A 25207-nucleotide genomic window follows, 5' to 3' on the forward strand; every position below is an offset into this window, starting at 1 on the left:
CTGTCCAGACGATACAAAGAAAGGCACCTGCGTTGCTCCTACTTACCGTGGAGCGTAAGGGCAGGCTTATGAGGAGTTCAAAAATCTTATTAAGAACACCTAACGTTGCATCAGGTGAGGTTTTCAGGAAAGGGCCCATAGCATCCAAGAGGCGACCATGAATCTCAACAAAAGCTGAACCCCTCCATTTGACCATCAGAAGAGTTCGGAGTAGTACTGCAATAAATATCACCTCCGTATTTTAAACAGTTACAACGCTAGTGCATTAGCTGCTTATAAAAATTTTCATGAAAATAGGGAGAATTACCAAAACGCCACTAAAATTTCTGGAAAATCCTAAAATACCCCTCAAATTAGAAAAATTCCCAATCTATCCTTGCACCAATTTTTGGATAAATTGCTTCAATTTTCATATAGTTTGTTCTTTTTTGGGATTAAAAATCTATCTTTAAGTGTTTTAGACAAAAAAATTCACAAATGAACTGAAAAATGGTGGCGTTTATGTCTACAAATAATGAGCTATTTCATCCAATCCTAGTTCTATTTTCTTCTATAGGGGGAAAATTAATCTTCTGTGAAAAGTTGCACAAAATAATGTTTTTAGAGATGTTTCTGAGATTGCCAGGGGGTGTTCTGGGAATTCTGGACAAAACTTGCCAAATACGAGGACATTTTTGAGGAATTTTTTCATTTCAGAGGTATTTTTGAGAATTTCCAAAGCTTTCAGGAGCATTTTGGTACTTTTCCCTACATAAAATTACAAGATGAGACATGAAACACATGACTTTGAAGGACAAGCATTTTTCAGACCTTCCAAAGGCCGTTGCAGCAAAGAAACCTCTGTTAACGCCAAAACGTTTTCTCCGCCAAAAATTGCACAGATTATAGCCTCCAACAGTTTCTGAACACTGTCTAGAACTCCCAGAGTCTGCGTGTGGAATTGTTCATGTCAGTAATGTCCCATTGAAAACAACAGTTTAAGTTGTTAACTAACACAATTTTAAAAAATAATCGAAGATATCAACAAAACAAGGTCATTATAAGCTTTTAACAAAAGTACAGTGGATTTTCAGTTTTGAATTGCAAGTGAAGGGTTTTTCTGTTCAAAATGTCGACTTCAAGCAGGCTTTCCAAAGCTTTCTACAATTTACTTTCATTGGCTATTCACAGTCTACCATGCCAGACAAAAATCCTTTCTATCCTCATGACTTTTGATTTGTCTCCAACTATTTTGAAGTCTATTGGAGCCTCTTCTTTTGCAATCTCCTTCCTTCCTGAGCTCCAAAATTTTTACCCCTCCCTCTCTTTTTTTTAGTCAACTAATAGCAGTCTGTAATAACATAAACACCTCTAGCAAAAAAAGCACAAATTTGTAGCCCAGCCTGCACATCAGTGAAGTTGAAACTTCCAACACGGTCAAAATTTCTAGAAATGAGAATACTTACTAAAGTTGAGCCTTCAACACTAGCACATGCTTCTTTTACTTTTTCTGAAATTTTGATAACGGATATATAAGGTCGTTGCACTGCAACCAAACGAACCAGGTCCAGCTGAAAAACAAACGAAAGCATACTGTCAAGCTCTGCACAAGTACAAAACTTTATACTAAACATGATAGAAACCTAATAGGAACTCAAGGTATATTGTTTGGACTTTAAAGCTGAGGTGCAAGGCTAATTTTTACAACTCAATAGTGGTAAAAATAATGCAGTTGACCACATTTGACACGTCATAGCCATAGTTGGCTAGAGCATGGGTAGCATGGTTGGCTAGATCCTAATCTGATGATAGCCACTTTTTAGGTCGATTCTATTGAAACAAGTAGAACCCTGTAGCCTATCCAGTACATCATCGATCCTCATCGATCCTGGGTATTGGAAACCTGTGATTTTATTGAGAGCCCCTCTATAAAGAGCATTAATAATCTCTAGTCTTGTGGGAGCTCTCGTACAGGACATCTCTCGATGTATTGCTTTTAGAGCTTTACCTTGAGGCTTTTGGTCTCGCTTCGAATATTCCAAGAGTTACCAATGATCAACAGGTTGAATCTCGTGCAGTGCGGACTGTATAAGAGGGGAGTTACTCCGCTCCTTTGTCACAGATTACCCCGATGGAATAAAGTCACTGATTTCTCTTGAGATTTCACGGGTACTCACGGGCTGACAGTATTGTGTTGTATAACTTTATGAAAAGAAGTACTTTGAAATGGGAATTCCTTCTATGAATTTGTTATATGTGCTCTCTCATGTGTGTCGTGTTTGACTACATGCTTAAAACACGAAATGACTGTAACATTTCGGTCTTGCTCACCTGAGGGGTGATGTGGATATGATAGTAACAAGATTTGGTAAATCAAGACATTGGTGAGAGATCGGTGAGATCTGGATGTGATTGCTAAATACGTTACCATGATCATGATTCTCATCTAAGATTGTTCAGTGGCTGTCGTCTTTGTGCAAGTACTGGATATGTGTTGTCTAGTGCATCGGTACTTAGAGTCGGCGTCTACTAAACTGGTTTCAGGCTTATGTTGGTTTTGCAGGCGTAATCGAGGGCGATTACAATTCTTTCAAGAGGAGGGTATGTCACAGAGTGAAGACGTGGCATGACCTAAAGGACGGACTCCGGACAAAGAGGGGTCAAAATTCTACTGAAAGATGCAGAAGAAGTTGTACCAACATGCAGAACCTATCCAAGAGGCCTAAAAATTGAAGGACACCTATTTTAAAAGTTGTTCCATCTTATAGGGTCTTGTCCGATAGGGCCTAGGGGACACAGCTAAAAGTGGCATGGAGGGCTAATGGCGTGGCAGCTGTACGGACGCCTGCGAATTCCACTTATAATATGGCAAGCCGTACGGACTTTCGCAATTTGCGCTACTAACATGGCACCTGTACGGATTTTCCCAAATCACGTTAGCTCTCCCTATTGGATGAGCTACTTCTGGAAAGTCAACGACCCAAGATATCAAAAGTTCCAATCTGGAATGAGACTCCTTGGATGAGATTCTTCTGGGAAGCCAACGACCCAGGAAATCAAGAGCTCCAATTTGGAATGAGAAAATTGATTGTCCCTCACATTGACCCTCGGAAATTTTTTAGTTAACTTGAGTTGTTCTGCAGATATGCTATAATCACGGACGATTACTTTCTTTCAAGAAGGGGGGATGTCACAAATTGCTGATGTGTCAAGCCACTGAAGAACGGAGCCAACCTGCAGATCCTAGTCGAGGGGCCTAAACCCTAAGTGAAGAAGCAGAAGCAGCAGAAGAAGTTTTACCAACTTACAAAGTTTTGCTAAGTGGCCTATTTTTAAAGAAGAAGTTCCACCAACTTTTGGGACCCCGTCCGATGGGGCCCAGAGGACATTAAGGCATTAAAATAAAGTTGGACCCTCACACACGTGTAACCAAATGATAGCGTGGCAGAGAAGTACGAATTTTCAGATTTTGCGCCGGTTTGCTGACGTGGCAGATTGTACGGATTTCCGGATTTTGCGCTGGCCTGCTGACATGGCAGAGCTTTACGGATTTCAGCTTTTGCGTTGGCAGCTTTTGAGCATCTGTTTTTGAGCCAGTTGCTTTTGAGTTTCAAGCTTTTTATGTAAACTGCTTTTCGAGGCCAAGGGCCTTCAAATAAGTGGAGAGGGCTCAGTCTATGGCACTCTTCAGTGTGAAGGTGTTGAGCACGGGTATCGGCATTGTACTGAGTTCAAGTAATAAAAAGAAATACCGAAAGGGGCGCCAGGGTTTGGGGCCAATACTCTCTAGGGTGGAGCTTCGCCTCCCCGTGTCGTCTATCTCTCTCAGTTCAATTGTTATTGAAGTGCTTAAAGTCTGTTCAGTCTATTCTTTTCTATTGGCACGTGGTGCCCGTCTTGTGACAATCAGCCCAACAAAGCAAGATAAACACACCTGAGGAACGTGTGACGGTCCATATGAGGAAATCGCGTTACTCAAGAAGGAGCTTGAAGAGTTGCGATCACATAATACACTCGATGTAATAGACTTGGACACTCCCGGGGAGCTCTTAGCTACCACAACACATGTGAGCATATTGAAAGAACTGAACAAAACTGAGAGAGACGACACGGCATGGCGTAGTTCCGTGCCTAGAGAGATTGGCCCCAAAGAGTCGTGCCTCTTTCAATATTTCTTTATTAATAATGCTTCACAAAGTACAATGTCTAAGGGTCCTCGTCTCAGCAGCGGTCCCAAGCTTATCCCTGCCTGAGATTGAGACACTGGCACTCAATTTATAGGCCCTAGGCCTTCCAAAAGCAGTACATATGAAAAGCTTCAAGTCTAAAAGCATCTTGGACCAAAAGCTAGTGCTAATGAATATTAAGTGGGTGGCACATCACAATGCAACACAAATGCTCACATATGCATGTTACAAGACATAGGAACATAAAGTCGTCGATGAACACTCCCCCCGCAAATAACCATCCAGGTTCGGGCTATGAGCTGTTCAACGAATCCCTCATCACTCTTCCCGCAAATAACCTAAAAAGGTCCACGCCATGAGATATAGAGGCCTTTTACGACCAAACGCCCCCCAAACCACAACCTGCATCATTTGGAGGTGCTAAGAGTAACCACCGGCCAGACTTCTTAATACTCCCCCTGTAAATAACAATCCAAGTCCACGCCATGTGTACAACAACAATACTCCCCCCGTAAATAACCACAAGGGTCCGGGCCATGAGTAAAAAAAGCACTTTTCAAACATTCAATACTCCCCCCGCAAATAACCATAAGGGTCCGGGCCATGAGTATGAATGAGCAAGCATTCTCAACATCATTTTTCACGACTCCACTCGGGAGTAAAATCACCATTCATTGAAACCAGTATTAAAACTAGAGTCAAAACAATTCAAAACGGCACCAAGACAGGTTCAAAACGGATACCATCCATTTCAAAAAAATTCCAAACAAGATCACCAAACAAGCTCTCAACAGATTCTCAAACAAAATTCAAACTTAAAAAGCAATCTCGACATCAGTCGAGCTCGAAAAGTCGACTGACTTTCCATCATGAAACCTGCACCGAAAATTAGGGTTAGATTCCTTCCATAAGGTCGTAGCCCACCACAGCATGGTCCATCAGCTCTTGGACAAACTGTGTTCCTGTAGCGGCGATGGTAGTCCCAAGACATAGCAATCACACTGGACCTCCAAGGTTATCAGCTCAAGAAGAGACACCTACTGAGAGATGTCGAGAAATTTCAACTTATAATCTTATGAAGACGGGAGAACGCCCGATGCGCGATGAAGTAAGGGTGGGTGTGGCTAATAGGTCCGGGGTCGAGACATGAAGATTCTTCAAATAAAATTCTAGTAGCCTTTGGAAGCGGCGGTTTTCTCTGTCTGCTCTTTTGTAGGGTCCGTATGCTTTCAGAATAGCACACGTCTGATGCTCTGATACCACTATCACAAGACGGGCACCACGTGCCAATAGGAAAGAACATACTGAACAAACTTTAAGCACTTCAATAACACGTGGCAGAGCTGTACGGATTTCCTCGTTTTACGTTGACTGCTGATGTGGCAGAGCTGTACGGATTTCAGCTTTTGCGCTGGCAGCTTTTGGGCATTTGTTTTTAGCCAGTTGCTTTTGAGTTTCAAGCTTTTCATGTAAACTGCTCAGTCTCTGGCACTCTTCAGTGTGAAGGTGCAAAGCGCGAGTACCGGCATTGTACTGAGTTCAAGTAATAAAAATAAATACAGAAAGGGGCGCCAAGGTTTGGGGCCAATACTCTCTGGGGTGGAACTTTGCCACTCCCCGTGTCGTCTCTCTCTCTCGGTTCAGTTTTGCTTCCGGCATATCTGGAATACCAGAGCGAGACCTCTCTTTACATATGTAAAGGCCCTTGGCCTCCCAAAAGCATCCTCTTGAAAAGCTATTGGTCCAAAAGCATTGGAGCTCAAAAACTAGCACCAAAAGCTGGCAGCACAAAAGTTAAAAAGCAGAAGTCGCACAACCTTCCATGTCATCAACGGTCCGCAAATTCAGGGATTCCCATACGGAATGTCACGTGAAGAGTTATTATGCAATCTGAGTTGGTTTCTTCTTTTAGGTTTTAGGCCCCTAGGCCATATTCTGCAAGTTCTCTAGTCTTATCATTAGGGTTTAGGCCCCTCACCCATAGTCTGCAAGTTGGTCAGGGTTTAAGGTTAAAACCCTAGCCCATCTGGTGCCATAGTCACTAACTTGTGACATATCCCCCCCTTGAAAGAAGAGTAATCGTCCACGATTAGACCTCTTTAGTTCCACAATCTCAGGGTAGGGTCATATAGTCATCTCATCCCGTTTCGGAGCTCTGGCATAACAAAGTAAGCCATCACACCCAAACGGCGCTGATCTTTAAAGGAGGTCTCTCGATGCACTAAGATCACATACCCAAGCAATCTGACCCAATTTGGAAGTATTGATGCACTAGATTCATATGCTACACAAATTACAATGCAACACAAATGATTACAAATGCAATCTCACCCAATTTGAAAGTATTAATGCACTAGATTCATATGCTACACAAATTACAATGCAACACAAATGATTACAAATGCAATCTCAAGACATAAAGACATAAACTCCCCCATGAATACTCCCTAGAGCTAACAACACTTTGCACATATAATTGCACCAAATTAAAGAAAAGCCATGACTAATATTAGCATTTCCACTTGAAAGTAAAGATAAGCATCATGCAGCGAATACCAAGCGAGAGCGATAGTTTCCATAGTCCTTCACATCTGAAATTTCCTCCAAGCTTCTTCCGATGCCACCAACCACCTTAGAGCTGTTTTGAAAATACCAGTTGAAAGTATTATGTAAAACGCTTGCATAGACCTCATCCGACAAGAAAATTACAACACCCTTCTTGTCCTTGGGCACTGATCCAATTACACCAAGCTTCCCAGCTATTGGCTTGTTTTCACTACTGTGACCACAAGCTGACGGTATCTCCCTTAATATCGCCTGCAAACAGGAGATTAAATGTGGAAAAATTCAAAAAAGTGCCTCCCCTCCCTTTTTCCCAAAAGAAAGCAAACATAAGTTTAGATGTCAAAAACATACCAACCAGAATAACAGAGCCCAATAGTGAACTCCAATCTTTCTGTGCTCAAAGAATCCAAGCATCTGGATTAATTGATGTGCAACTTTCAGTAATAGGCGCAAAAACATAATTGTTAAGCATTGACTAGCCTCTAAATTATGCCCAACTAAGAACAGGAAAACCAAAAATATGCCAGACTATTAGAAATTACAAAATAGAGACTGATGCATGCATTTAGCTTGTCAAAGTGTAAGTATGCACACCCCAACATCCTTAAATTGCCCCTGGAAAATTCCCTATCAAAACCTTGTAAGACATTAATACAGTTGTTGTCACTGTTACAATAAAAGGAGCAAAAGCCATTGAGATCGTATTTACAGCTGATGTGCATAATACAAGATTACAAACACAGAAATATTGTCTGAAAGGCAAACTTGGCGCAACACAACAAGCAGTGAATACAACTGATCATAATCTTACTAGCTGAAGAAATGCAGTGATATGTTCTTGAAGTCCCACGAAACACTGAAGATGTTGTGATCCTATAGCAACCAACGCCTCTGCCACATATTCTGCGAATTCAGAGTCGTCCTCCTTGGTTGCAGCTGGTGCACTTTGAAGTGCTCGCGACGCTTGAGACAAGACTTCAAAAATGCGACGTATAGTAGCATCAAATGTTGCAGCACTTTCATCCAAAGGCCTTTTCCTGTCAAATTTGAGATAAAGAACGTTTGACTCACACCATGACAAAGGAAGCGCAGCCCACTACAGAAGGTAAAAGCCCAAAACTGCTACCTACTTTGATTTCAATCACACATACAGAAGGAGTTTTTTGAGTGCTACAAAATTTAGTGAATCAGAACCAAGGGCTGTGTAGACACCTTGACACAATTTGCTTCATGATTTCACAAGATCGTAGGCGAAATTCTGCAGCATTAAGCAGGAATCCACAACTGCAGCACAGCAATCTATTATGTAATGAGCCCCACCATCTAGCTCAATCTCGCTGTCTAAAAACCACATTACATTCCTTGTGGCAAACGAGCTCAACTAAAGCTGGAAAATGCAGAGCAAGCCTACTTACGCTTCAATAAGACCGTTTTCAGCTATTTTTTCTACAGGTGCCCATTCGACATAAGCAAGCAATGCATTTAGCGTGCCATTTGCCACAGTTGCATGCTGCTTTGCAAGCTCCACCTGACCTTGTTGTAGTAAATTGACAGCCTCTACAAAATGACTCTCTAGCATCTGGAACAAAACTCTTATTTTCCATAAGAAATAAAAACGAATGCTTTAATTTTGAAAAGGTAAAATGCCACAAGAAATATAGTCAAGCTTGTGACCAGAACACTTCTGTACGTCAAGCATGAAGATGTAGAGTATTCTCTCCATAAGATCTACGAATTCCTAGCATAAACAGGCACTTGATCTCTCATCTTTTTTATCTCTTCTAATTGTTTGTGTAAGATCAATTTCAGCTTGCTGTTAGAGACATCCTCAAAAAGTATGAGTGAATTCCTTACTTTGAAAAAAAAGGGAAATATTTGTGTCAAAGCTTGTGTAAGGCAGTGAACCAATTGTCGACGCCTGTCCCCTGCACCAGCGAAAAATTAAAAGGTCGACTTTCACCATGTCAAACTGGACGATACATGTGGGAACCAATTTAAGGATAAACCTTCCAAATCCTCATTATAAACCGTTATGTCTTCAGGGAGCCACCTCAACACCATAAGAACCAGCTCTGCCTGCCAGTTGAAAATGAATTTCTATAAAACTTGATAAATCAAGCATAGACACAAAAACCAGAAGTGAAACAAGCGTACATATGCGGGGCTCACTGCTGACAGCTCCACAAGTTTCGACAACAAACCTTGCCATAGTGACACATCTTCATGTCTTATAACCTGTAAGGCTTTGGGTAAGGAAACCACAAGCTACAAAATCCAACTATGCTAGTTAAGCTTACTTCAGCAACTAGGGCTGCAGTTTGGCTCTTCAAAAACCATTCGTCATGAGCTGTTGCAATCTCAGGCACAAGGCCCAGCACCAAATCAGCAAGTTGTGCCTTGGTCGCAACTGTCAGCTCTTCCCATCGCATTCGCACTAGATGCTGTTGCAGAAGAAACCATCTTGACCGTAAACATTCTGTAAGATTTCATCATGAAAATGTGCCTCTAACTAATGCTAACATTCACTAGCCCAATATGAAGCATCATGAGGGTAACCTTCTTGATCCATCATCTCTAAACAATGACAAAGTGCCGAAATTCATCTTTCAGAACAACTTTAAGCGACCAGAAAATCCTCTTTATATGGCTAAGAATGCCACATCCTCAAGCCTTTAAGCCTCAATGTAATTCCCCAATCTGAGATAGCACAAACTCCAAACATTCTAAAAGTACAAAAGAGCCTCTTGACTCATCCAATTGTAAATTAATCTCATTCCTAGTTCAGAATGACATGTCATAGAGCAAGTGTTTACTTGTAAAAGCTTCAAACCATAATGCCGAACTTCTGATGACAAGGATCCTTCCTTGACTAGAGCAGATGCAGTGGCCCCTAGAATATGAACATCTCCAGTTTTTAACTGGTACACATGCAAACACCAGGGAATTCAGAAGCAGGTAACAGACATCCACTTTAGATAGCTGGAGTGCACAATTCCAAATAGACATGTCAACAAAACTAAGGCAACAAAAAAGATTTGGCATCGATGCCCATACTGCAAGAAAAACTGTTTATCCGGTCAAAGTCTCTATTTCTGCAGTCTTACAGCCATGTGTTATTTTCTAGGTCAGAAAGAAAGACGGTGGACTTTTGATCTCTGCACATTTGAATCACTTCAATACTTCAAACACAACTTGAATAAACTGAACAAAACTGACATAAGAGTGAAGGTAGAGAGAGGGATGCTCCTGTACACACGTCCATGGCCCTGAACTGCCACTGTCAACCACCCTGGTTGGGTATTTCTTTATTGCTTCTGAGTTAGCTAGAACAACTGGGGGATAGATGTTGTCCCAGAAACACTGCTCAGGAAGCCCACATTCGGTACTTAGTGCTGTGCTCCCTAAATGTGACCTCTATGGGGTGCTTTTATAGCCTACCAAGGAGTGCTCCAAATAGGGAAGGCCAGCCCTCGCAAAGCAGCCCACGTCAACTCTCATAGGTCATTTGGCCTTCTGAAGACATTAATATAACATTTCATTTCATTTCAGTCTCTCTCTCTCTCTCTGCGCGCTGCCCATCCCCAGCTGTAGCAGTGCGCGGCACAGCCGCTGCTGCAGCCCCACCTGCCACTGCCGCCCCTTGCTGCCCTGCGTGTCCGCGCGCTGCCCACCCCCAGCTGTAGCAGTTCGCGGCACAGCCGCTGCTGCAGCCCCACCTGCCACTGCCGCCCCTGCCGCCGCTGCCATTCGCTGCCGACTCCCCCTGTTGCGTCGCTCCCGCCATTGCCCCCGCCTGCTGTTGCCGCCTGCTGCTGAACTGCCCCCAGCCTCCCCCTCACACAGCCATCTCTCTCTCTCTCTCTCTCTCTCTCTCTCTCTCTCTCTCTCTCTCTCTCTCACACACACACACACACACACACACGGATACATACCCACACACACAATACACACATACACGCATACATACACGTACTCCCCTTCTCCCCTCTTCTTCACAATATGAAGAGAGGGTAGCTCCGAATACAACTATGTCTTCCCCCATCATCAAGACGCCGAAATCGACAATGAAGACAACCTTCATGCTCACGAACAAGAGGCTTGCACAATTGGAGAAGGACATGAAAGAATGGTGGATGGAGAGAGAGATATGGAGGGAGGAGAAAGCCACCTTCATCAAGCTATGGAACGAAGAAAAAGAGGACATGAGAGCGGAAATCCAAAACCTCAAAGAGGAGAAGGAGAGAAGGGCACGGGAGAACGAGAAGGAGAGGGAGAGATGGAGGAAAGAGCAAGAAGAGATGAAGGCACAAATCGACCTCCTTCATGCTTCCATCACATCCCTCACCCCCGAGGAAGGAGAGATTAAAGAGGAGGCTAAGGAAGCCCTCAAGGAGGAGATCACCAAAGCCCTCACCGCAAGCATTGAGGACAAATTAGAAGCCACCAAAGAAGGATGGGTCGAAGTGGTCAAAAAGAATATCAAGAAGGTAGCAAGAGAGGAAGCCCAAAAAGATGAGGTACTCATCGTACACACAACCATCGAGGAGGAGAAAATGCGACAAGCTCGCCGTCTCAATGTGCGAGTGACCGGCATCAAAGAAGAAGAAGGGTCCACACCCGAGAGCGATGGGAAAGCCTTATGCAAGAAAGTGGGATACAAGGAAGAAGAGATCCCTTTCTCCAAAGTTTGGAGAGCCGGCAAAGATCCAAAGAAGAGAGCTCTCATCCTCCAATTCGCCTCCGAGGAGTCTCGAACTTCTTTCCTCCGAAAGAGGGTCATCTTGAGAGGGCTAGAAGGCCCCCCGATTTATCTTGATGATGACCTCACAAAGATGCAACAAGATCACCGCCGCACGTGCATGCCTAGAGTCCACCAGGCCCGCAAAGAAGGGAAGAAGGCAGTATATCGAGATGGTAGGGTTATCATTGATGGCAAGACCATCGCATAGGGACTCGCGGCCTGTGGGACACACGAGGAGATTCATGTCACGGTTTGGAATTGCAATGGAGACCTATGGACACACCCAGAGAGACTTGAGGAGGTGATGAGAGGTCGAGACATCATTCTACTTACAGAGACACACGAGATCCCAGAGAGAGGGTTACCACGGATACATGGTTTCCAATGGGAGTCTCTACATCGGGGATGTATGCGCCAGCACACCACTCGCGGTTCAGGAGGAGTGGCTATACTTTTTAGACAGGGGCTTCACAGCAGACTACAGATTGTTGCCCGGGACCCACAGGCCCGATACATGTGGATTCGCCTCGAGCTCTCACGAGACAGGATCGTCTACATTGCCCTTTGCTACTTTGCTCCCACAGGCTCCAGATTCGCCCCTATTGAGCAGGAGTCACCGTACGCATGCCTCACGGAGGAGATTATAGAGTACTCCACACTGGGTGAAGTCTTCCTTATGGGAGACTTCAATGCTCGTACGCGCAGTGAGCAGTGTGAGACATATGACCACGAGGACCCAGAGGCACTACACACTCTAGATGAGGAGGCTACTATGAGAGATACAGCAGACAGAGCTCCAGTCACAGCCTACGGACGACACCTACTTCGACTTGGCTCCCAGCACCGTCTCGTTATTTATAACGGGATGGCCCAGTGGCCCACCTCAGGGGGCCTGACTTGTATGCCACATGGAGTTACAGAGGGAGGGGGGAGTACAGTCGACTATATTATGGGACCCAGGGAGGCTACACACCTTATCACATCCTTCACCATTCCACCCATACCCATCGGAGCCGACCACACATACCTCTCCTCCATCACCGGAGATACCATCCCACATAGCTCCACAGCACACACTCCACACACCACCATCCATTTCACACATGAGCTAGCCTCTCTTTACTCAGCCGAGGTCGAGCATGGCCTATGCCTCCTCCACCCATCCACACCACTCTCAGTTCTCACATCACATATCTCTTCCGTTCTCCACACTTCAGCTATTAGCTCTTTTCCACACACCACTCACACAGGACGCACTCCCCCCCCCGGGACTATGCCTCAGAACCGCTGGTATGATGATGAGTGCAGAGAGTTATACCGACGCCTCCGTGCACGGCGAGCCTTAGGAGAGATCACAGAGAGAGAGGCCAGACGAGATATGAAGACGCTGACACGCCAAAAGCGGCGAGCATTCGAAGAGGCACAGGAGCTTGAGCTATACCGCCTATTCATGAGCATAGATAGCGCGACGGCATGGCGCACCCTGCGCGAGCCACGTCCGACCACAGCTATTGAGGATCCACAGATATGGCATGATTATGCAGAGCGCCTCTATGAGGTGCCAAGGCAGCCTCCTATCCCACAGCCACATGAGCCACGCCCCACGTGCTCCTCCTTCTTTACAGCAGAGATGGTAGAGAGGGCCATACGCCGCATGCAGCACAGACGATCAGCTGACCACACTGGATTACAGAGTGAGCACATCATTTATGCGGCCTCCACTATAGCCCCGTTGATTGCACATGTCTTCAACCGGGCTATAGGGGAGGGCTTCCCAAAGGAGTGGACACAGCACACCATAGTGCCTATCCACAAATCTGGCGACACCCTGGACCCAGGGAACTACAGGACTATCATGATTGGCCACACGATGGCCAAACTATATGGAGCAGTACTTGAGGCACAGCTTAGCTGCTACGCAGAGACCGAGGGTTTACGAGCTCCAAGCCAGGCAGGTTTCAGACGAGCTTTCTCCACCACTGACCACATCTTCGTTCTGCGCTGCCTCATTGATGGGGCAAAGGCGCGGAAGAAGAGGCTTTACTGCTGCTTTGTGGATTTCCGCAAGGCCTTTGACACAGTCCCACGCGAGAGACTCTTCCAGCGCCTTCACAGCATTGGGGTACCGACAGAGATGATTTGGGCCATATATACTCTCTACGAGAGGGTGACAGGTCGGGTTCGTTGCCCAGGCGGCTTTTCAGAGACCATTGCTAGCACCATTGGTGTTAAGCAAGGATGCCCACTCTCCCCGACACTCTTTGGGCTCTACATCGACGAGATCTCCGACTACATACTACGAGCAGGGGGAGAGGGGAGCGACTTGGCAGGTACTCCGGTCCACATCATGTTATATGCTGATGATATTGTGTTGATTTCAGAGTCACCCGAGGGCTTGCAACGCCATCTTGAGGCCTTGGACGAATTCAGCACACACAAGGGGTTGACTGTGAACCTTGGCAAAACCAAGGTCATGATCTTTCACACATCCAGTGCGGTGAGGAGCGCTGCCACCTTCACAGCAGCAGGAGGACAGGTTGATGTAGTCACCTCCTATGTCTATCTTGGCATCACATTCACCAGCCTACCAGGACCCTTCACTATGAGGCAGGCTGCTGCTGACAGGCTCACCCGAGGATATGCAGCTCTGACCATGCTAGAGCGGAGATGCCACCAGGCACACTTTCAGGAGCCCCGCACGAAGGGCTGGCTTTTTGACACCTTAGTCACCCCGGCCCTGATGTACTCGGCGGCAGTATGGGCACCAGGATTGACGGATGACCTGTGGACACAGCTTGAGAGGCCACAGGTATGTATGATCTCACGCTTGCTCCGCAGCAAGAAGACAGTGCCACATGACATTATTAGAGCCGAGCTCGCCACACCACCTATGGTTGTAGAGGCATTATTCCAGACAGTCTGCTTCATCCAGAGGATGAGAGAGCTACCTCCTGACAGACTTACTCGTAGAGCATTTGAGGCAGCTATACAGCTATCAGAGAGTGGGCATGCGAGAGCTTGGTACTCACAGGTCAGAGCATGGTTTGAGGGACACGGTCTTGACATGGAGAGCCTACCACCATTCCAGTACGACCCCCACTCACCATCTGTTCACCTCTCTCGCAGTGAGAGAAACTTGGTATTGAGACAGGATCTGTGGCAGCTATACACTAGGAGAGTCTGGGAGTCACCTGGCTTGGGGACGAGGATGTCAGATTACAGAGACCAGTTTCTCACCATATTGTCTGGGGGGTTCATACAGAGACCACGCTATATGGACACATATATGCCACATAGCTCACGGGTGGCGATTGGTCAGCTGAGAGTGGCTTCACACAGGTTAGAGATTGAGATCAGGAGACATACTGGTGTTCCCAGGGAGGAGCGAGTCTGCAGAGCCTGCACAGAGGAGGTGGAGAGTGAGGAGCACTTTGTATGTAGATGCAGAGCATACACTGAGATCAGAGGCAGATATGAGGCCTTATTCAGAGGACAGCCCACTCTCCGAGAGATCATGGACTCTCGAGATCAGAGACAGCTCGGACGTTTCTTACTAGAGATACAGAGCCATCGGGACACACTACTACAGCCACGCACAGCTACACAGACAGAGGGGAGACAGTCGCAGCTCACAGACTTCTTTCAGAGGATTGCCACCCCTACCTCACCAGATACTCAGAGAGGAGTGACACTCCCACAGGCGGAGGTGAACCGAGCTAGACGACGACCACGAGTCACAGGCTACAGGGGCGTGAGCTCCCACCACCGACAGATCGAGGAGATCCGAGCCCGGGAGCGCCGTGCCACTGAGGAGCGAGTAGCTCAGATGAGGGCCGACCCGACAGCTTTCATCCGGGTAGCCTTGGCACCAGCCCCGCCCATGTACCACATCTTACATCCCCCCATTTGTACAGGATGGAGCTAGAGAGCTTGATGCATTCTCATGATTGTACTACCTTGAGCATATAGACATGCATATACCCCTAGAGATAGAACCCCATCCCTCCTCAGATACTCCATTACCTACATTCAGTTCAGTTTTGTATCAGTTTTGTTTCATTTGTCTTTCCGATAGACGGATGACATACACGCCATGTACATTTGATTTGTCTCATAGGCCGATTTCGGCCTGACATAGACGTTAAAAATCTTTCTTTCTTTCTTTCTTTCTTTCTCTCTCTCTCTCCTTTTCCTTTTCCTCTCCCTCTCCTTTTGCGGCCTTCAATCATGAGGAAAGAAAATGGCAAGGATGATCCTATGGAGGATGCCATTCAAAAATGCAAGGAAGAAATGAGCGAGTCCATCAACAAGATTAATCGCCACCTTCTAGGTACCATAAAGGCACTCGACGAGCACGTGTCGGCAAAGAAAGCACGATACATACACTTGAGGATCGTGTGAAGGCCCAAGATGAGGAAATCGCACTACTCAAGAAAGAGCTTGCAGAGGTGCGATCGCAAAATGTCCTCGAAGAGGGAGAGCTTCAACCCTCAGTAGTTGAAGAGCTTAACACTATTAAAGAACAGGTGCGGGCCATTAAAGAAGGTGAGGAGCAACAGAAAGAAATGATGACCTCGTGGGTAGATGTCATCACAAAGACCCAACAAAAAGCAGAAGAGGCCGAGAAATGGATTGAGATTGTCAAGAAAGGAAAGGGCAAGGAAATAACCCCCTCACCAACCATCATTAACTTGACATTAGAAGAGGAGCAAAGGAGACGTGTGCGGGCCTTATACGTAAGGATATGTGGCCTCAGAGACCAAGATAATGTGTATGAAGAGGTGAAAGAACTCATGACTCTAGTGGGGGTTAATGAGCAGACGCATACGAGGGCTTGGAGAGTGGGCAATAAGAAAAGTGGGAAACCTCGAAGGAAAGGGCACTCATCCTCCGTTTCCCCTCCATGGAAGCGAAGGAGGACTTCTTGAAGAAGAGACCGACTCTAAAGAAGACGGGCGTCTTTCTTGGAGATGACCTCACCCTCTCGCAGATTGCTCATATGCAAGAGGTAATGCCAGAAATTAGAGCGGCAAGGGAAAAAGGGAAGATTGTTTTTTACCGGGATGGAAGGGTGGTGCTATTAGAGCGACGCTCCGCATGACGGTGCGAGACCTATGGGACCACACTAAAGATGGCAGCCTGGAATTGTAATGGGTCACTCCGTCTTGATGTAGGTGCCTTTGAGGATAGTTTTATTGGGAGAGACGTCATTACATGTGGGTGAGGCTAAGGGCAAAGACAGGCAGATACCTCTACGTTGCTATTTGTTACTTTCTGTAAGGTGCAGCGGAATAAATGTTGTATTTTCTTAAGATTAGTGATCTTTATTTGCTCAAGGTTCCTTTTAGTTCTTAGGGAAGGAGAGAGCCTTCCGTCTTATGGAGAGTGCTATGATTACGAACAAAGTGAGTGGATATTGTGTGTGCAAGTGAATGAGACTGAGAGAAGGAGAGAAAAGAGATACGACACCCGAGAGGTTGTAAAACCATCCTCCGAAGGCCCCACTCTCGTCGGCGAGAGTGGTCTCACTCTCGTCGGCGAGAGTGGTCTAACTCTCGTCGGCGAGAGTGGTCTAACTTTGATTGCACATAGGTGTACAATAATGATGCATGGACTGATGCAAATGGGGGCTATGTCGGTGACAACGATGATGACTTTAGGGCTGAATTGGGTCTTCTTCTATTTGCTGTCCACAAGGGGGGAAATGTTGAGGTTCTAGGTGATCTTGGGGCTGATTCATGTGGCTGAAAATCCCTGCTTTTGTCGAGGGGTTTAGGCTGAATACAAAACGCTGAAAAACCAGGGTCAAGGCTGCGTTTTTAGGTGGCTGTTGCAGGCTGAAAACGCTGAAGCTTTGCAGGGTCTTAGGGCTGCAAAATAGCGCTGCTATACCTGCTACAAAAACGCTATGGTGCTGCGTTTTTCAAGGCTGAAATCTGAAGGACAAAACGCTGGTGTTGCTGCCCTGCTAGCGACCAAAAACGCTAATGGCTGGGGTTGGTTGTCGCGGGGGAAACTGGAGCTTGATGGCGATGGCTGATGGAGAAGGAAACGCCAGAGCTTGAGGGAAGGTAGGCGATCCAAAAACGCTAGGCATGAAGGGGGGCGGCCTCACCAAGGTGGCTTGACGAGGTTCTTGTTGAGAGAGGGAGGGAGCACCTGTTGCTTGGGGAAGCCTGATGTGCCCTTTGCTCATCTGCCCTATTGTGCTAACTTGGGTTTGCTTATATATTAACTTACCCAATTTGCCCTACTGAGTACCCAACAAAGTCAATAAATAAGTGAAAAATGTCAAAAATAGGGAAAATGGGATAAAGTCACTTGAAAAATCCCCAAACTGACTCTGATGGAAATGCTTATGCTTATGCAGTGTGCAACCAGAGGATATGCATCTACACTGAGTGACTGGGCATGCACGGTCTACGAATAGACTCACAAAAGTGCCAGATCACTGCTAAATCTAAACTGACTTGACTGACGGGAACCCTGTTATGGTGTAGCTTGTCCACGGACACATAGGGTTGGGATGTGTCACGTGACATCCCCTCCTTTTCAAAGTGAGGTACTGGTACCAAACTGTATGGCGTCGAGGGAGATCGCCAACAGCATCCAGAATCTTGGAAGGGACTCTTCGCCGGCCCACTCTGATGTGTGGGTCGTGCGGTACTTGAACTTCATAAAGGTCTGCAACGCTTGCTTCTTTGGGCCGCGCCAAAAGTGACACAAAGTCTTCTGTGGCTCCTTCGATGCTTCGACTTCGTCTAGAGACCTGCTTCTTTCGTCTTCAAGAATCTCCATGGCTGAAAATTCATGAAACCATCTCCAACACAAAATCATGAACATACCCATTCCGTGTAAAGTTAAGGAAAAAAATATTGTCTTCGTTAAAGACTGTGTATGCAATGTAGATGAACATAAAGACGGAATGACAACCCGTTCATCAAACACATGCAAACAATGAGATCGAATCTTTTCTGTTTGATCGAAATCAATCAACTGTGGCAAATCACAATGGAAATGCGCATGCTGGGTGCTCATACTTTCATGTGCTCTTTCGGAAACTGTGTCGTGCCAAGGAAGAGACATGGAATGTGACTTCTTGACATACAAACTTTTCAGTTTTTCATGAACAATCCGCATACATTCGTGCTCATCCATGAGAGAAACGTGCTCAACATACAATATGTCATGCCTAGGAAAAGGGATCACATAACGATGCTGACTAAAATACAGGAAACGATCACGAATGAAACATTCGAACAATGCGTGCGTATCAATCATGCGAACACATAATACTTCGTGTGAGGGCTCTTTAGACCAAGGCTCGAGAGCCAAGATCGGTTCTTCGTGATTGATCGAATCTGCAAAGAGGTTAGCTTCGCTAGAAAAAGCATCCACTAGCGACCAAAAACGCTAATGGATGGGGTTGGTTGTCGCGGGAAAAACGTCAGGAAACTGTAGCTTGATGGCGATGGCTGATGGAGAAGGAAACGCCAGAGCTTGAGAGAAGGTAGGCGATCCAAAAACGCTAGGCATGAAGGGGGGCGGCCTCACCAAGGTGGCTTGACGAGGTTCTTGCTGAGAGAGGGAGGGAGCACCTGTGCTTGGGGAAGCCTGTTGTGCCCTTTGCTCATCTGCCCTATTGTGCTAACTTGGGTTTGCTTATATATTAACTTATCCAATTTGCCCTACTGAGTACCCAACAAAAGTCAATAAATAAGTGAAAAATGTCAAAAATAGGGAAAATGGGATAAAGTCACTTGAAAAATCCCCAAACTGACTCTGATGGAATCTGATGGAAATGCTTATGCTTATGCAGTGTGCAACAAGAGGATATGCATCTACACTGAGTGACTGGGCATGCACGGTCTACGAATAGACTCACAAAAGTGCTAGATCATTGCTAAATCTAAACAAACTTGACTGACGGGAACCCTGTCATGGTGTAGCTTGTCCACGGACACATAGGGTTGGGATGTGTTACGTGACACTTTCCTCCTAATACGTCAGTATATGCATCACCTAGAGGACAGTCCCCCTTCGCTATTTTGGATAATGACATATGGGAGTTTTCCAGGGATGGTGACATTATCATACTAGGGGACTTCAATGCTAGGACTGCCCATCACCGGACAGTATTCTATGATACTTCTGAGGAGATGCTTAGGGAGCTGGACGTTACAGAGATGGGCCTATCCAGACTATCACAACATGAGTACACTGAGTATAGCAGATACTTGATAGATATGGAGCTGCACATAGATTGGCCATTTTGAATGGCCTACAAAGATTTTCTACAGCTGGAGGTTTTACATGCTTTCCACATCGTATATGGATGAGATATACAGGCAGCTATGCAATCAGGAGCCGGGACGGCCACTAGATGAACTCGCTCAGATATTGACAGAGACGCTCCATGATGCAGCATCAGAGGCATACCCCCACAGCCAGCCTACACAGAGACGACCTGGGAGCATGCCCCAGAACATTTGGTATGATGAGGAGTGTAGAGAGACGAGGATCAAATTACACAGGGAAGTGCTCATGGGTATTATCACACATAGACAGTCACGGATTATCTTTCGCCGCCTAGTGCGACGAAAGAAAAGGGCTTATCTATCTCAGCTAGAGCGGGATCTGTATCAGCTATTTATGAGTCTTGACTAAGGCGAAGCATGGAGGCTATTCCATGAGCAATCACCACCACCAGTCATCACCTCCACAGAGACATGGGGGGAATATGCCACATCTCTTTACACAACATCAAGGCAGCCACCTTTGCCGGACCCACCGGAGACATGTACTTTCTTTACTGCCGAGAGGGTAAGGAAAGCCATTGACAGGATGAAGCCAAGGAGAGCACATGATCATGATGGTCTAGTAGCAGAGCATTTCATCAATGCCAGAGATATGCTTGCTATGATGTTTAATCAAGCCATGTATGAAGGCTTTCCTGAGACTTGGAGTATGTCTACGATTGTGCCTATTTTCAAGTCAAGAGATCCCATAATTCCCGGGAATTATGGCACCATCATGGTTGGTCACACATTGGCTAGGCTATATGCATCCATTCTTGAGCAGGAGCTGAGTAGATGGGCAGAGCGAGAGAGCATACAAACACCAGGGCAGGCAGGATTCAAGAGAGGTTTCTCCACTCTTGACCTGATTTTGACACTCAGAGCTATTATTGAGGAAGGTAGACACCATGGCAAGAGGATCTATTGTAGCTTTGTGGATTTCCGCAAAGCTTTTGACACAGTGCCGAGAGCCAGACTTATACGCAGATTACAAGACATGGGTGTGCCTATAGAGCTGATATGGAGTATTTGGCTTTATAGAGGACAATGATGGGGCAGGTACGCACTACTGAGGGGATGTTTGACATGGTCCACTACACTATTGGAGTGAAGCAGGGATGCCCCCTATCTCTGACTCTTTTTGGAATGTATGTGGATGAGTTTTCAGACTATGTAGAGCGTCAGGGAGACAGAGAGGCTCGGCTAGCAGGGACATGGATTCCGTTGTTACTATATGCTGATGATATTGTGTTGATCTTTGACTCTCCAAAGGGGATGCAGCGTCATTTAGATGCTTTGCACACATTTTCTCGTGACAGTGGATTGTCTATCAACCTTGGGAAAACCAAGGTTATGGTGTTCAACACCACATCACAGTGGGTCAGGAGGTCAGCACCCACATTTACGTATGGCCAAGAGAGTGTGGAGTACACAAATGTATATACCTATCTTGGGGTAGTCTTCAGTGGACCGGTGTTTTCACTGAGGAGAGCATCAAAGACTAGATTGACGAGAGCCTATGCAGCCTTCGGAGGACTGGAGAGGATGTGTTCGCAGGTTCAGTTTCAGGAACTGCAAACAAAGCTCTGGCTTTTTGACACTCTAGTGACTTCAGCTATGCTCTACAGAGTTCAGGTATGGGGACCCTCAGTAGACCATCATGGGAGATCTGGCAGATGGAGAGGCCTTTGGTCTCTATGATCGCTCGGATGATTCGGGCTAAGGCCTCAGTGCCGCATGAGATTATCCGAGCCGAGCTAGCCGCCCCCCCTCCCCCCTCCCTTGGTTTCAGGCATTGACTAGATCAGTATCCTTTACACACAGTTTATGGGACCTCCCCACAGACAGATATGCTCAGCTTGCCCTGGAGTCATCTCGACAACTAGCCCTACAAGGCGATACAGCATGTTGGTATGGACAGATGTCAGTATGGTTTCAGTCACATGGTTTCAGCATGGATAGATTGCCTCCGTTTCAATACACCTTGGATGCACCCTCCCTGTCTCTCACACGGATAAAGATCAGCAGACTCATACGCCAAGATCTGACTCGGCTAGATACTAGGAGCACATGGATACAGCCGACACAGGAGCTGGGCACAAAGATTGCCCTCTACAGAGAGCATCTTCTCCAACTCACGGAGGACGGTTTTGTGACTAGGCCTGCATACATGGATACGCACTTATCTCATGGGATACGATGCGCTATTGGGCAGATACGCACATTCTCACATCAGATCCCGATTGAGAGTGGCCGATTTCAAGGGGTACCAGCAGGGGCCAGAAAATGTCACCTATGTCGCTTAGAGCCAGAGACAGAGCTGCACTACACATGTCATTGCCCAGCGTACTATGAGATACGAGGCCACTTCCACTGTCTGTTCAGAGAGGGTTTTGGACCATTTTCTAGAGTCATGAGATACGAGGATCAAAGATGTCTCGGATTGTTTCTACTAGAGCTGCACAGACTTAGGGAGAGCTTGCTGAGGACATCATGGGAGAGAGTCTCAAAGACAGATCACAGATTTCTTTACACCAGCGAGGGAAGAGCTAGGGGAGCAGTCATCACAGCAGATCTCAGAGCCCACCCACACGAGGTACGTTGATTGATCGAGCCATTGAGCTAGGCAGATCCAGCCGCCCACGACCTTGAGTGGTATCCCACCATCGACGAGGGCTGCAGCAGCAGAAGATCCAGATCACTCTAGCTCAACATGCAAGACGCCCAACCAGAGTACTGACCATGGAGGATGTTGATGAGATTCGACGACCACCGACGAGAGATTTCATTTGAACCCACCCCCCCCCCCTGCCTCTATCTCGTTCCAGCTCCGGATCAGCTTCAGATTCATTTCCTTAGTGTTTTAGTGTTTTAGTCTTAGATCTTTGTACTTTTCGTACTCAGACATGGTATCAGATTCACCAATAGTAACTTTTTGGTCTCAAAGGTCTTTTGGCTTTTCAAAGACATTAATATGACATTTCATTACATTTTCATATCTCTCTCTCTCTCTCTCTCTCTCTCTCTCTCTCTCTCTCTCTCTCTCTCTCTCTCTCTCTCTCTCTCTCTCTCTCTCGCTCGCCTATGCAGCATTAAGGGGATTGGAGAGGATGTGTTCACAGATCCAGTTTAAGGAGCCTCAGACGAAGCTCTAGATTTTTGACACCTTAGTGGGCTCCGCATTGCTCTATGGAGTTCAGATATGGGGGCCCTCTTTGGACCATCATGGGAGGTCGGGTCGCACTGATGGATGGAGAGACATGGAGAAGCCCTTGGTCTCCATGATCTCGCCATTCATCAGAGCCAAGGCTTCACTCATTATTCGAGCAGAGCTAGCTGCCCCCCCACTAGTGGTTGAGGCGCTCACCAGATCAATCTCCTTTATACACCGCTTATGGGACTTCCTCAGAGAGAGAGATGCCTGCGTAGCACTTGAGTCCTCTCGACAGTTAGCTATGCATGGAGATACAACATGCTGGTATGGGGAGATGACATCATGGTTTCACGGACATGGGTTCAACATGGATAGATTGCCCCCTTTCCAATACTCATTGGATGCACCCTCTCTCACTCTTACACAATCTAAGATCACTAGGCTCATCCGCCAGGACCTGACTCAACTTGACACCAAGAAGACTTGGATACAACCAGCACAGGAACTGGGCACGAAGATGGCTTTCTATAGAGAGCATCTTCTCCAGCTCACTGAGGATGATTTTGGTGATGAGGCTCAGATACATGGACACCCACTTATCTCATGGGATACGATGCGCTATTGGCCAGATACGCACAGCTTCACACCAGCTTCGGATCGAGACTGGTAGGTACAGCGGAGTACCAGCAGAGGCGAGGACATGTCCCCTATGTCACATGGAGCCAAAGACAAGAGTTGCACTATACATGCCACTGCCCAGTTTACTATGAGATACGAGGCCGCTTTCACTGCCTGTTCAGGGAGTGTCACAAACTGGTGACGTGGCAGGCCCTCGGACACACTCACACAGTCTGGCGGCAAAAATGCCACGTGGCAACAGTGTACGGACCCGCAAGACGCGCGAACATGCTGATGTAGTAGTACCGTACGGACGTCCCGTAAATTCCGCTGACATGCTGTACGGATTTCCTTAATTTACGCTGACAAACTGAAGTGGCAGTTGTACGAAAACCTGCTTTTTTAGCGTTGGCAGTTTTATTGGCAGATTTTGACCAATTGCTTTTGGAGATCGTTGTTTTTTAATTTGAAGCTTTTGGGGCACTGCTTTTAGCATCCCTTGTAATGTTTACAAGTGACCCAAGGGGGCTCACTTCTTAGGGCATCTACACGCAGAGTCTGAGAGTGAGCACCCGCGGGCTCATTGTACTTTGTTCAAAGATTAATATAAAAATAAATACCGAAAGGGGTGCACCAGTCTTTTGGGGTCAATACCTCTTGGCACAGAACTACGCCGGGCCGTGTCAACTTTATTGTGAATTGTGAATAAGTTTGAAGTGAATCTCTGTTGTGTCACAATAGAATCTTGACTTGGGGTGTCCAAGTTTGTTACAGTGGTATCAGAGCACAGAAAGATTCTTCTTCTACGGAGGATCCGATCCTTTTTTGCAGCGCGCACAAGTTTTGTGAAAGAATCTTCGTGTCCCGACCCCGGACTTATAGCTACTCCCACCCTTTATACATCGCGCATCGGGCACGCTCCCGTCTTCATCGCTCTGTCTTACAGGGCATAAAGCCATAAAGAATCCCAGATTACACATGGGTTCTCGTGAAGAATTTGACAGAGATGACACCTCTCAGTGGGAAGGCAAAGAAAAGTTGAAAATCCGGCGCGGGAACTGAAGAAAAGAATGAAGATTTGGGCCAAAAAAAAAATCGACGAACAAGTTTGCCAAAATAGAGTACAAATGTCAACTGCAGATTGGCATGTGTGTACAGATTGATTAAGTACTCCACAGATCCGAGATTGGCGAAACACCTTAAGAATTACCCGATTGATACGATTTACTCAAGATGGCGTGTTGCCATTGCTTCTCCTCTCAGGTCAAGAGGAAAGCCGAAAGGACAGATGGCGTGTTGCCATTGCTTCTCCTCTTAGGTCAAGAGGAAAGCCGGTACCACATTGAGTGGGGCCCGAACCGAATCAGATGAGTGTAAAGTACAAGACTTTGCCGCCCTTGGGGCAAAGTTAAAGATCAGGAAGCCCTCATTTTTCTTTGATGGAGGAGCCAAGGCCAACTTATTGAATTGGCGGCTCGATTTGGAATTACGTCCAACAGGCTGAGGCCACAGGCGGAGGCGGTTCAGGGCACGAGGACTTCTACGTAATGCCCTTAGGAAGGTGGTGACGTCCTCCTCGAAATCCCTTGGTACCGCAAGAACAACACCGTGGTTGACTATCGGACTGAAAAAGTGACTTTGACAAATGAAGGGCAAAGATATTGTA

General features: G+C 46.4%; 1 protein-coding gene across 4 annotated transcripts in view; it reads right to left on the reverse strand.

The window, feature by feature from the left end:
- The window catches only part of HST (ARM repeat superfamily protein), a 164872-nt gene that overhangs the window by 98967 nt on the left and 40698 nt on the right, over positions 1–25207 (reverse strand). For all 4 annotated transcript variants that reach the window (XM_086526648.1, XM_086526647.1, XM_086526649.1 and 1 more), the window contains exons 2-14: positions 9545–9649; positions 9029–9172; positions 8886–8966; positions 8738–8807; positions 8586–8656; positions 8147–8310; positions 7944–8015; positions 7543–7768; positions 7083–7145; positions 6723–6983; positions 1446–1550; positions 811–928; positions 47–216 (exon numbers count right to left, since the gene is read on the reverse strand). In XM_086526648.1, coding sequence (XP_086382774.1) covers positions 47–216; positions 811–928; positions 1446–1550; positions 6723–6983; positions 7083–7145; positions 7543–7768; positions 7944–8015; positions 8147–8310; positions 8586–8656; positions 8738–8807; positions 8886–8966; positions 9029–9172; positions 9545–9649 — 1650 coding nt within the window. The remainder of the gene's footprint in view (positions 1–46; positions 217–810; positions 929–1445; positions 1551–6722; positions 6984–7082; positions 7146–7542; positions 7769–7943; positions 8016–8146; positions 8311–8585; positions 8657–8737; positions 8808–8885; positions 8967–9028; positions 9173–9544; positions 9650–25207) is intronic.

Source organism: Adiantum capillus-veneris, chromosome 13 (genome assembly GCF_014529385.1).
Source record: "Adiantum capillus-veneris isolate H3 chromosome 13, ASM1452938v2, whole genome shotgun sequence".
In the NCBI taxonomy this organism is placed as follows: Eukaryota; Viridiplantae; Streptophyta; class Polypodiopsida; order Polypodiales; family Pteridaceae; genus Adiantum; species Adiantum capillus-veneris.